This window comes from Engraulis encrasicolus, chromosome 13 (assembly GCF_034702125.1).
Source record: "Engraulis encrasicolus isolate BLACKSEA-1 chromosome 13, IST_EnEncr_1.0, whole genome shotgun sequence".
NCBI classification, from domain to species: Eukaryota; Metazoa; Chordata; class Actinopteri; order Clupeiformes; family Engraulidae; genus Engraulis; species Engraulis encrasicolus.
Window position 1 is genome coordinate 24025211 of NC_085869.1, and position 13838 is coordinate 24039048.

The 13838-nt window shown below is 44.2% G+C and overlaps 2 protein-coding genes across 2 annotated transcripts in view; one reads left to right on the top strand and one right to left on the bottom strand.

Moving 5' to 3' along the window:
* The window catches only part of hibch (3-hydroxyisobutyryl-CoA hydrolase), a 50730-nt gene extending 46265 nt beyond the window's left edge, over positions 1-4465 (top strand). Inside the window, exons 12-14 of the mRNA XM_063213503.1 lie at positions 1815-1934; positions 3028-3061; positions 3168-4465. Of these exons, the coding sequence (XP_063069573.1) occupies positions 1815-1934; positions 3028-3061; positions 3168-3283 (270 nt within the window). The 3' untranslated portion in view covers positions 3284-4465. The remainder of the gene's footprint in view (positions 1-1814; positions 1935-3027; positions 3062-3167) is intronic.
* A 6002-nt stretch (positions 4466-10467) lies between these two features.
* Positions 10468-13518, bottom strand: LOC134461625 (small membrane A-kinase anchor protein-like). Its single transcript, XM_063214517.1, has 2 exons — positions 13233-13518; positions 10468-12133 (listed from the first exon to the last, which is right to left on the bottom strand). The coding sequence occupies exon 2, from the start codon at positions 11864-11866 to the stop codon at positions 11543-11545; it is 324 nt and encodes a 107-aa protein (XP_063070587.1). The 5' UTR covers positions 11867-12133; positions 13233-13518; the 3' UTR covers positions 10468-11542.
* Positions 13519-13838: the final 320 nt, after the last annotated feature.

Here is a 13838-nt window from a genome sequence, read left to right on the forward strand (position 1 = left end):
TTCTGTGTTGATGATAAGCTTATATACCTCACCGGAATGAGACTGGTCGAGTATCCCAAGAACCTGGCGAAGTAGTAAACCAGGTTAGGTTAATGTTGAAGTAGTGGTAAATCATCTAATAGGCCTGGAGCCCCCATTTTGCTTGCCGAAATGTGACCCTTGAGCGTTTCAGCTCAGTGTGAGGGAGCTGACTTTGCTGGCCTGTCTACCTCAGCACATCCGTCTAGATGAATAGGAGTTTGAACTGCTTGCTTTGAAAAAGAAGTCAAAGACGGCTTTATTTTCATCTGCCTTTGAATAACTTATAGAGTTGATATGAGCTATGATTCTATTTATTTAAATCTATATATTTAATTTTTCTTAAGATAATTCTATTCACTTTTTTTCCTTCCCTGGAAGTACAATGCATGACGACTGAGTATAATGATGTGCTATATGGGTGGGAGACGTGACGCCCTGTTTTTTCGTAACATTGGTTAAAAACCTACAAAACTGTTATTTTTCCTTTAAAAAACAAATGTCAATGAAAGAAGATGTGGTACATTATGTTTCATATTAGTCTTAGATGAGAATAAACATTTTTGTTAAGATTTATGTAAAGGTTTATATGTCAAATATCCTGCGGTGTGACTGTAACATTAATGAAACCTGGAATATAATATATATATAAATTAATTGAATAATGTATGAAGTATTTGGCATGATTGCATAAATATTAACTTTATATTAAGATATGTGAATGTGAAAAAAACTCAAGACAGTAATATTAACTACAAGTTCAATTTCGTAACACAAATTGCGTCCTGTGGGGTGACATGTATGTCAATGTTTGTGAACGGCCAGCTGCAAGGCCAACTACAAGGGTCTTAAAGACTGGCTCCTAACCAGTCAGTACCTCAGTTATTGGAGAGTGCTGTGGAAGCTTAAGGTGACTATTAACCTCTTAATAGGTCTTCATATTGCAATGTTTCTGTCGCGCAATGCTTAGGTTCATTTTATGGTGTCCTGTGGTGTGACTAATCTTAATATGTGTTTTCATTTATAAAAAACTTTTTTTTCCTTCTATAAGAGCAAACACAATATCATTATCAAGTTAGCACAAGCTCAGATGTCAGTCATGTATACAAAAGGATTAAAATGGCCATAATGCAGTGAATTTCATGTGGTGTGACTTAATTTTCCTGCGGTGTGACATGTCTATGCAATGTGTTGATGCAGGACATATTTTCTAAAAAATGGCTAAAATTAGGCGAAATTCCACGGACCACTAAGTGCTTGATTTTTTTCAATTTTTTCCCAATTTTTTCAATCAATTTTTTCAGCAATTGGAAAAACTTTTTTTTTTGGTGTTACGCCCTTAAACGTCATCCACCCATATACTGTAAATGCAATTGTTTGGTTGATAGATAAGTAGATTGAAGTAGCTCTCCTATGGCCCTCATATACTGTAGCTCACACAGGAGATGAACCTGCGATATCCTCACAGAAAGCCATCTCACTACTCGCACCATTGGTGTTGAAATGGGAGAGAAATCACACCAGCCAGCCTCAACCCATAGCGCTGGTGTAACACTGCAATAGTGGTGTGATCACACCTAAAATATTCCTTGTGAAGATAGTAAGGGCATGAGGTTACTACATCCAGTTTCATCCTTTCAGCACTGTGGTTTACTGTAACAATTGTGTTCTATCAACTTGTTTTATTGTTTCTGATTGGTCGAGAGACGTTCCATGAGTCGGAATATCCCCTCGACCGTTAACAACTCCACTGGTATATTTCTTGATTATTTTTTTCCATCTGTGTTTTATGTTAGACCCTGGCCAAGATGTCTCCCACGTCCATGAAGCTGACCCTGAGGCAGCTCCAGCACGGGGCCTCCATGACTCTGGCTGAGGTGCTGGCCATGGAGTACAGGCTCACACACGCCTGCATGGTGGGTAACACAATACAACAGCTGTTAGCCAGGCCACGCTCTCCTATAGCGCGTTCAGGCCGACTGAGAACCGTGCTGGAGCCCGTTCCCGCACCTAATCGTGAACCGGCTGTCGTGTTCGCGCCACAAATATTTGCGTTCGCGAACCGGAAAGTTGGTTCGCAATGCGAACGGCAAAATACTAGGTTTTTCTCCGCGAACCGTGATGACAGCGTGGCCGTCAGCAGGTTCATCCGGGTAACACAGTCACGTGCGGAAAAAGTTCAGAGCCCGGTATGAACACGGTTCGCAGATAAGCACTTTAGTGCCGAACGTAACTGGTGCGGGCACCGGATCCGGCTCCGTTCTGGTCGGCCTGAAAGCCCTACTAGTGACGCAACACCTTCAGCGTTGCTTCTAGTCAGGCCAGGAGCAATTCAAATATCGTTTCTGAGCTCCTCTCACTTTGTCGGGAAGCAAACAACCAGTAGCAAACCATGCCGTTTGGGAAATGTTAATTGGTACGCTCTTGGTCAGACCAAGTCTCGAAGAGATTTGAAAGTCGATGATGATCATGCTAAACAGTTGTGGTCCTCAACCTTTTTTGAATAAACGCCTCCTGTACCTCATCATAAGCCTCCCAACGTCCCCTTGACTTCATCGTAACCTACCAACACCTCCCCCTTAGTGTTAAAAAAAAAAAAAAAGACCAATGGCCACTAAGCACCTCCCCCTCTCAGCTGTATCCTTCTCAACGCCCCCCAGGGTTCCATAACGCCCTCTGGGGGGGCTGTAGAGCCCACGGTGAGAAACACTGTACTACATGATCCTTCCTACTCCTCCCTTTTATCTTTAATCGTATGAATGAATCAGTGGTTGATATTCCAGCTCCAGGAAGCAAAAACCCTGTCAGACATATCGGCTCCAAATGTTTTCAAAATTCATGATCCAGATCACCAAAGAAAATGAGGTTTGGCTAATTACTGAAGTCACTTACGCAGGGATACATGGCAAGAATTGACACCTGACACTACAGTAACTACAGTAGAATTGTCTTTCATTTAAGTTTCTTTCCGTTCTTGTGTTGATTGTCCGTCTTTATTTTCTTTCACAGAAAGGTAAAGATTTCTACGAGGGAGTCCGAGCAGGTAAGGTGATTTTGATAAATATTTTCGATTTAATAGCATTCATCCACACGTGTTCCCTCTAGACTAACCTTACCAACCAACACTGTTTTGATTCTTCAATGCACAGTGCTAATCGACAAGGACCAGAGTCCCAAATGGACGCCTGCCACCCTGGAGGAGGTCTCAGACCAGTCAGTTGAGGACAGCTTCAAGTCCCTGGGGGAGCGTGACCTCAAGCTGTAAGCACCACACCACACCACACCGACACCGCGCCACTCTCCTGACCTGGCAGGACCTCTGGGATCCGACTCACCCCAGGGCTCACCCCCACATGCCCTCTCTCATCATGGAGTGCGTTGCAATATGCGACCTTGCCTCCTCCACTTGCTTCTCGTCATGATGACATCACTGACAACGGCATTGTATTTCAATATCTTGCAAAAGCTCAATTGTAGAGTCTTTTTCTCATTTGCAATTGGGATGGTGAATGAAAAACAGTCCCTCAAAAGTTGTTGTGGCTAGGCTGACAGCTGGGAAACTTTATCGTTTTCTCCACGGAGGAGGGGCCAGGAGGCGGGACAAGGAGACAAGCGCAAGTGGAGGAGGCAAGGTCGCATATTAAAACGCACTCATGGCCTTTTCCACTAGCGGGTACAGTGGCAACAACACACTAGAGGTGTCAAATCCTGATGTAAAAACCTTGCCACAGTTTCCTTCCAACACGGATGACTTCACCAAATTAACTGGGGTGGTGTTTCACGAAAGCGTAGTTGCTAGCCAGTTAGCAACTTGGGTAGATGCCAATGCGAAATTGCACTGAAAAAACAACAAAGTAGCTAACGTAGTTTCCAGAAATACACCCCAAAAACCTTGCCACAGTTTATTTCCAGAATGGGTGACTTCACTGAGTTAACTGGTCTTGAGGACTCGTTTTGATCAACTGTGTTAGAGGAGCTGATTTGATCAAATTTGTAAAGTGAAAAAGACTTGATCACACTGTTGCCTGTTAATTGTTCTACAAATCTTAACTTCTTCAAGTGGATCAAATCTGTGGCAGGGTTGTTACTGTCTGAATCCAGGCTTGTCACCTCTACTGTAACACACTACAGAGCCAGTGCCCTTTCCTACTGTATGCTGCCTATGCAGTGAATGCTGCCTATTATGGCAGACTCTATACGGACTCAAACTCACCACCGAGTGCTTTATATTTGATTGATATTCATTTGTCTTTCTTTTTTTGTAATAAGAAATAGAAATTGTGTTTGATACCTGATTGCTTAATTTGTCTATGGATTGTAGAGCGACATTCTTATATTCTCACAACTGAAATGGGCGTTTCGACAGACCAGGTCATGGTCCTAAGCAGATGAAACTCTTATTGTACATTGAAAACAAGTTCAATAAAAAGAACAATGGTGTTTGGTATTCTGTGTTTTCATCCCATTACTTGTATTGATCTCTTGCACCATTACAAACGGTGAACGTTCCTCTTGAAAGAGAGACATCCTGACGCGGTGGGGAAGTCTCGGATGTGTAGTATTTCACCTTACAAGGCTATCAGTTGTGGCAATTCATCACAGGCAATCAGTGCTGCTGGCAACCCTTCAAGGGCACCGGAACCACTGTGGTGTTCACAGACACACAGAGCCCGCCAGGAAACCGCTGTCTGCATGTTGTAATTTCTATCAAGATCTTTTAAAACGAACAATCCCCAAGGGTAAGAAAGCAGCAATGTTTTCTTGTGCCATGACTGAATTTCCTCATTTTCCTTCCACACATGTATATATTTTATGTACACAAGATCATGACAAAAATGAACAAAAAGGAAAATACTGAGCGCAGTTTCAGGATGTCAGAGCTTGAGGAGGTACACATAAGATCTTAGGATTTAGGAATGCACCGATACAGATACTGGCCCCGATACTTGCTTATTATACTCATACTCGTACTCGTTTAACACTTGCCGATAACAGGCACTAACACTGCTATTACACGAAACAACAAAACATCTCATCACCTTCTGTTGACTTGAAAGCAGCATGGGAAAAAAGTGCCACCTCATACATTAACATTTAAATCTACATTGAAACAGACAATACAACAAATATCGCAGGTGGAAAAAAACAAGGCTATGCATTTGCTTTCATTTCATGTTGGGGGTAAAACAGTGCTTAATTTGAGGGGGAGCAAGGGGGAGCTAGCTCCGGAACCTCAGACGAGAGCTCCGGGAACCTTGGATGGAACCTCAGGGAAATACATCACAGATCTGTATCAACAAGTACATAAATTAATGTACTCGTATCGGTTTCATCGGTTTAAAAAAAAAAAGTGCTATAGGGCATCCCTACTCCCACTGCTCTCCCACGAGCTCATTCATTGATTCAGAGCGTAAGTCAATTAGACGTGGCCTGTGAGAGTTTATCTAATGATTGTTGTTGTCCTCACTGTTGCCCCTAATGGAGAGGAAGAGCGAGATCTGTGGGAGCTAGAGGCAGGTTCCCCCATGCGTTGTGGCTTTTCTACCTAAATCAATGATGATTAAGCCTCTTTATTCAAGGTGCACTGTCTAGGATGGTGGCCAGCCAGAGTAGGTGGTGCAACTATTCCACTCAATGAAACAGTGATGCGTATTGCCAAATTTGATCTTTTCATTAATGTTTAATAAATAATAAACTAAGAATTACCATTATTACCCAAGTACAGTAAGTTTTGCAGCTATAATTGGCCATTTCTGGAAATTCAAATTGGCGGACAATGGAGAAGATCTATGAAAGATTTGTGGAAAAGGTAACATTTATGAATGGGCAGTATAAATTGGACAGAAACTGCCAAAAAATATTACACAGTGTGCCTTTAAAGCTATATATACAGCTCCAGGCCTTTTTATTAGAATACCATGAAAAAGTTGATTTATTTCCATAATTCCATCAATAATGTTAAACTGTCATGGATTGTAGATTCATGGCCCAGTTTTTTAACTATTCCAATCATTATTTTTTTTCTTTTTATATACGTTGGCCTTCCAGCTCAAAAAACCCATGAATTGGGGAATTCACATTATTAGAATATTGTTATAAAATCAAATTTTTCTTCATCAAAATTCGGGTCACATTAAATCAGTTGAAATTTGGTACTTTCTTCATAACATGCAATGGTCAATACTTGGTTAGGACATTCTCTGTCTTCATAATGGCCATGATGCGTTTAACATTGAAGTCAATGGCAAAAACAGTGCATGGGAGTTATGGAAGCCCAGATATCCTTGATGCTTTGCTGTCAGCTGTTCTTGTTTGTTGACCTGGTGCCCCACACTTCACTCTTCAATATACCCTGTAGATTTCCATGCCACGTTTTGGCGCTAACTCACCAGTTTAATTCTAAATAACCAGAAATGAAACCCCATTGAAAATGAATGGGGTTTTATTTCTGTTGAGTTAGAATTAAACTGGTGAGTTATCACCAAAACGTGGCATGGAAATCTTCGGGTATATTGAAGAGTGAAGTGTGGGGCACCAGGTCAACAAACAAGAACAGCTGACAACAAAGCATCAAGGATTTCTGGGCTTCCATAACTCCCATGCACTGTTTTTGCCATTGACTTCAATGTTAAACGCATCATGGCCATTATGAAGACAGAGAATATCCTAACTAAGTATTGACCATTGCATGTTATGTAGAAAGTACCACATTTCAACTGATTTAATGTGACCCGAATTTTGATGAAGAAAAATTTGATTTTATAACAATATTCTAATAATGCGAATTCCCCAATTCATGGGTTTTTTGAGCTGGAAGGCCAACGTATATAAAAAGAAAAAAAATAATGATTGGAATAGTTAAAAAACTGGGCCATGAATCTACAATCCATGACAGTTTAACATTATTGATGGAATTATGGGAATAAATCAACTTTTTCATGGTATTCTAATAAAAAGGCCTGGAGCTGTTTACCTTTTGGAAAAGGACCTTAGACTCTTGATCTTCAATATAGTCGCGTGTTTGTTTGCAGTGGGAGGTTAACACATGACTATAAGATGCAAGGTATCACTTTGTATGTGGAGTTATCTCACTCGGTCGGTCCTACTACCAGGGGTGGGGAACCTTTTTCATTCGAGGGGCCACTTAAAATTCCTCCAAGGGCCGTAAAAGTCCTCCAAGGTCCTGTGAACACAAACCAGGATTTCCCCCTACCCTTTAGTCCTATATTGAAGGCAGGCAGCCACCTTTAAAACAGACCCTACCTTCTCTCTGTCCCCTGAATACAGCTTAATTGTATTGCAAATGTAATTTCTAAGATTCATTTACAAAATATGTCACATTTCATATGAAGCTGCATAACATTACAATTATATCGGGGCCCGGATAAAACGGCCTCAAGGGCTGCAAACAGCCCTCGAGACATAAGTTCCTCACCCCTGTTAGTACACTATATGAGCTTCAACAAATGGCATACAGCAGTCAGAGCAAGTGCTTTCATATCATCTTTTATTGGCTCCTCGTTTGCTCTCATCCTCTTGAATTATTTACAGATATGGAGGACCGTGGTCGTGCCAAACACACAGGTAACGGCAGACGGATCTCTTTATGAACGATAGACTGCTTGCAAATGGAAACGGCAGTCTCACAGAAAACATCTAGAGTTTCCCCCTGGACTCAGAGAGTGGTCAGCAGCAGCAGCACCAGCTGGGGTAGTCAAATGGCCAAGAGAGACCTTGGGTGGATTCTAATCTGCAGACTTCCATCCTCCCTTGCTCACTTGCCTGCTTGTGACCTCATGATGATGTCACTGACGACAGAAAATGAGTTCAATATTTTGCAAAATCACAATTCTGATGTCATTTTCTCATTTGCAATGGGGGTGGTGAATGAAAAACAGTCCCCCAAAAGTTGTTGTGGCTATTCCGACAGCTGGGAAACTTAATTGTTTTCTCCATGGAGGAGGGGCCAGGAGGCGGGGCGAGTGCCACAAGCACGAGTGGAGGACGGGAGTGTGCATATTGGAATGTACCCCTTGAGCCATCCGGAGATCAATATAATATGGAGTCCAATGTGCAGTGTCACTCCGCGTGGCATTTGGCATAGAAAGGTAGACACAGCAGGACCTTAGGCAGAACATAACATAACAGCAGAATGTGTGTGAACAATACAACCAGTGTCAACAATACTGTACAGACAGTGATTCTTCTGTATACTCTTCCGTCTGCTAGCTCTGTTGTTCAGCCTAATGCAAACTTAATTGTGCTATTTTTGAATTAAACACCTCTGATAATGCTTGGTGTTTCAATCTGGAATGCTGGACGAAAGTTTTGGCTGGTTTGCAGGCCAGCTAGTGTTCCTGTCTACATCTGAGATAAACAATGTGTAATAATTCTTATCACTGAGATATGCTTGGAATTTTTGGCTTTCCCCTCTGGTGTGGCTGCAGTGTAAATATTTCCAATGTTCAGTCAAACAATGGCTTTCCATACTTGTACAGGAGCTGAGTTCATGTTTATTTTTAAAGGATAACATGCAGTTGTAATGCTCACAATACCTTGGACTTGTCAGTTCCTTCAGCCTTTTCAGAGATCCTGAGAGGTGTTTGTTTACTTTTCCAAAAAACATCTTGATTTATTCCCAATAACATCCAAAAGGTTATGCAACATCAGCAGACAACTAGCAAACAGAGATGTCTTTTGGGATAATATTTGGAGTAGGCCTATGTTAAGAACGTTTTTAATGTAAGTAATGTAAAGTCTGCCCCTATTAGAATAGCTCAGATCTCGGAAAGGGTTGAGTCGAAAAATGCAGCATCACCGGGTACTGACAAGTCAAGGGTAGCGTGAGCATTACAACAGCATATTGAAATTGGCAGAAGTTATCCTTTAAGTGAATAGATTTGCTCATGGCAACATGCTGCATAGTCTGCAGAAAAAGGCCTCAGTTGAAGTAGTGATCATAAAGTTTAAAATTGCTTTTTTATTTCTTTTCTCCTATATGATTATTCCCTTTTTGAACTATAACAATCTCTCACCCACAAAAAAATACACAAGTAGAGATATTCCTTCATGTATCGATACCAGTCTAGAGACTTCAGCTGTAGATGGCAAACAATGGCATACATGTATCCTCTACGTACTTGCATGTACTGTTTTCCTTGCATCTGAGTATTGCTCTCTGTCCACGCACGTTTAGTACACGTGTACTATCAGCAGCAGCGACAGCAGTACCCGACCTCCCCCCACACACCCCTGGGATAATTGTGCTTGTTTTATCCATTCATTAAGGGCAACTGGTATGTTACATAACATCTATATAAACCCCCCTTCCACCTACCCAAGTGTGTGGCTTGTAGGATTGAAAATAGCCGTGGGCTATTTTAGGGCAGCATAAATTCTCCACTGTGAAAGGCTATCATCACGACCCTGCATACAATTACGAGTTGCATATGGATGGCAGCATTACTCTTAAAAGGTGTCAGACCTGGAAAAGGCCGACCTCTTTCTTTCGCCACCTCAAGCTTATCAGCGACAACAAACAATGGCACCAAAAATGAGTCATTACAGACTTACGAAGGAAGGGATCGGAGCAGTCGGTTGTGACAGACTACTACGCGTGGCTAGCTCACATCTTAATGTCCACAAGGACGTGCCCTCCTTCTACAACGCACGGCATGTGGTGGAGGAGGCGGCGGCATGCTCTTAAGGAGTGGTGCGACAACAAATGATTTGCGAGATGCTTTTTGGTCTCGTAGTGATTTACCATCAACCATCTTCACTCCACGGACAAGGAGGCTTGTGGGTTCGGGCTGGGGCTGGGCTTGGGGCTAGAGGCTAGGGTTGTAGCTGGGGCTGGGTTTGGGGCTGGGGTTGGGGCTGGGGCTGGGGCTGGGGCTGGGGTTGGGGCTGTAGCTGGGGCTGGGGCTGGGGCTGGGGCTGGGGCTGGGGCTGGGGCTGGGTTTGGCTTGACAAGAGGGCCTGTGGAAGGTAATAAATACCTACTCTCCTCCACTCGTGGTAGTGCACACTGGCACAAATCCCACAAGACCCCATTACTGAGAAAGCGTGAACCTTCTGTTACACTGCGTTGTCTTAGCCAGCAGATGGAAGGAGGATGAATGGGATGGATGGGGCCATAAGTGTGTGTGTGTGTGTGTGTGTGTGTGTGTGTGTGTGTGTGTGTGTGTGTGTGTGTGTGTGTGTGTGTGAGAGTGAGTGAATGTGTGCCTGCATGTGCATGTGTGCATTTGACTATTCACCAATATGACCACAGAGCCAGGCAGCACACAGGACGACCACACATGCTCCTAACCTCCATGGCCTGAGAAGATGATGAGTTATGCCTCCAACCTACCTCCTCCTCCTCTTCCCCTTCCTCCTCCTCCACCACCACCTCTGCTTCTTCCCCCTCCTCCTCCACCACCACCTCCTCCTCCACCACCTCCTCGGTCACCTCCACTCAGCTGACAATTACGGGCCAAGCCTTGTGTGCATGGGTGAGTAGAATGACGTGCAACAACAGCAGCCAATGAGAGCCAAGCAAAAAAACAGCGGCAGTGAAGCAGGCTGACCCTTCACCCTGCTCTGATGTCAAAGAGAGCATGAAGAGATAAGCTGTCCCATTCCTGTCAATTCGTCACGGTCAGCTGCAGCCATACCATACCGTACCGTAACGTACCATATGGACGAGCAACTTCAAACACACACAGACAGAGACGACTGACAGATCGTAGACAAATAGTCCTGCGAGGACGAACAATGAACTGACAGGGCGGTACGCGGCAAGTAACAAGGAGTCGCCACGTTTCCTCTGTAAATTGTTTGTATTATAGCACGAGCCCTTCCCTCACCGAGAGTGGTGTGCTCCTTCTTGATCGAGCTGAGGGGAGTAGAGAGGGGGGGGTGGGGTGGGGGGATGCAGGGGGGGAGACCTGCTCCCCGGCAGAACAAACAGCAGCTGTCACGTTCCCATCCTAGAGAGGGTCCTGCTGTGTGGTAGTGTGGTGTGGTGTGGTGTGGTGTGGTGTGAGCCAGTTATCTCCTGTCCCTCTCCACTCCACTCTACCTTATCTCCAAGGCATTCCACGTGTGTGGCCAAGGGGGGGTGGAGGTAGGAGGGCTGGGGAGGGATTGCATACAGTACATGTCTATGGGGAGGGAGGGAGGGGGGGGGACTGTAGTGACCTCAGGGCAAGCCGCACTCCTATCTCCCTCCTCTCCTCCCTTATCTCCTCAGGGTTCCATGTACAGTATGTGTCCATACTGGAGTCGTGGTGGAGGAGGCAGGACCGTATTAAGCCAATGTGGTGCCCACTCTATGAACAATATTTGTTAAGTGTGTGTCTTGTTTTGCCCCCTCACTGGTCAAAAATGGTTGGTGCCCCTGGGCACTGTGCCGTTGGCCCCCTATGGATAATCCAGCCGTGGGTGGAGTTGGGGATTCTGCTAGGGGCTGCGTAGACATATATAGATATGTATACATGTCTATGGGTGGGGGATGTGGGGGGGTAGGGGTCGGGTGACCTCATGGCACGTCGCAGTCGCACTCGATGAAAGGAATGTCACTGTACCGGCTGTCCACCTCGGCCCACTGTTGCACGGCGCGGGCCACTATCTCCTCCGACAGACGCTGGGCGTAGTCCATGAGGACGGGGTTTAGGCAGGGCGAGTCCTGCGATCCGGGTCCCGACTCCGAGTTGACCAGCGCCGCCTTCTCGCCGTCCCCCCGCGGCGTCCCCCCTAGTTTGCCGTCCGCTATGCCTGCGCCGCCGCTGCCACCGTCCACAGAGTTGGTGGCGTGCTGCGCCGTGGAGCAGGAGTTGGCCTTCTTGGATTTGACACATCCCATGGTCTAAATAATGTAGCATTGGGTGTCTGGAAGTGGGGGGAGTGGGTGGAGGGGAGGAGATGTTGGGGTGGCAGGGGGGTGAAGGGGGAGGTGGGGGTAGTAGGGAAGGGCAAGGCTGGGTGTTTTGTTATTGTTCCCGTTGCTCTGTCTATCACTGGCCGACTCCTGGCTAGGAAGAGGATGCTAGTCCATGCAGAGGGGCGATGCAGGAGGAGACTTGACGAGGAGCCTTGCTTGCTGGACCCCTCATGGTCTGGCAGAAAACCTCTGGGGAGAAACACAAGACAAGGAAAGCATGGGTTACATGAGCACAGGAGGATGCTACAGTGTTGTGACATCCATGGCAATTCTCAAATCATATGCTGTAGTTCTGTCTAAGTTTGCGGTGAGGGCACTAAATGTGCACATACTACTATGATAAAGAGGATCAACGTTTCCGTCTCCTAATCAGGCTTTACATAATCCATACAGCCCCTTTGTTGTTAAAACCATGGTCGTGTGAATCACCAAAACACAAGTCTGGGGAAGAATCATGTGGAAATATTCCGATTTGGATGCAGCCTGCTTTAAAATAAAAAAGAAAGAATGAAAGAAAAAGAAATAAAGAAAGAAAAAGAAAAGGAATGCCAATATCAAATCCAATATGCTCCAGAATGTCAATAAAAGAAAAAAAATAAACATAACACAAGGCATGGACATTGCATGCATGTGTTGCATGTTATGACTGAGTAGTAATCATGGTCAGGTAAGGCAGTGCTGTGAGTGAGCCTAGCTAGCTGCCTGAAGTCATGTACCATGCAGGCGCGTCGCTACTGAGGGTAAACATGGACGCGCCCGTGCACCAAGACATTCGGACGGACCTCTTGAAGGGCTGGGTGATTTTATTGCAACGACCAAGTATTTCGTTGTATTGTCTAACACCAATAAACGATCTGCGTAATGAAACGAATGTATATATTTAGTACACAGTGTACCTTTAAACTGGGTGATACTATGCATTAATTTTTAAAACGGTATATCTGAAACTGGAATGAGTTCATAATGATTGCCCTGATATTGCATATATTTCCTTACAGATAGTCGCCGAAGAAACAACAAAATGGGCACATACATTAAAAAAAACCTCAAGGTCAAACTATGTGAAAGGCTCAAGTATGTTTTTAGTAAACGAAATGATGGTCGATTGTAGCCTAAATCTGACTAACTCAAGTTCCAACCCATCATTACAGAACGAGCACGTACATTTTCCACACTTTGTCAATGGATCAACTGGATCACGACATGTAATTATTAGCCTGCAACTTCTTTATATTCGCGTCATTATTTTCTCGTGTTTGGAGACGACTGGTCAATATAGCCCACTTACCTTTGGAACGGCTGTCCTGAATAAATTGAGTCGTTGGACTAAAGACATGAAAACATATTCATATCCTCAGCAGTAGGCTTTCCAAGTCATACATTCCAAAGCGCAGACATTCGGGTTCTACTTTTGATAGCCAGGGCATATGAATCGCTCCAGATCACCAAGCATGTCTGGGGTCCTCCTGTCATCTCGCCTGCTGCACCAAATGACCACAGATGTTTCAGGAGGACTTGAACTTGTGGGATAACTAAGCGTTGCGTATCTACACGTCAACCTATGCTCTCTGCTGAATTGTGTCTGGCACCCATAAACTATGCCTAGGTGTAACATTTGCAATATCAGATTATATGCGGTTCGTCGTTATTTTACGTTATTCATTTTGTTAATAATTCCATAATGTACATACTTGTAATAAATTGGCTACATATGCACAGAGTTATTTTTATTTAATTTCATGACAGGCAGGCAACAAGCATTGGGCCAACATTTTAAAAGAAACTGATTTGGATTCTCGCTATGACGTACGCTATATTTTTCCATTATTACTGGCGAGAAACTAAACGCAGAATAAAAGTAGGTTACCAAGGCATACCAAGAACGCCTGAGAAA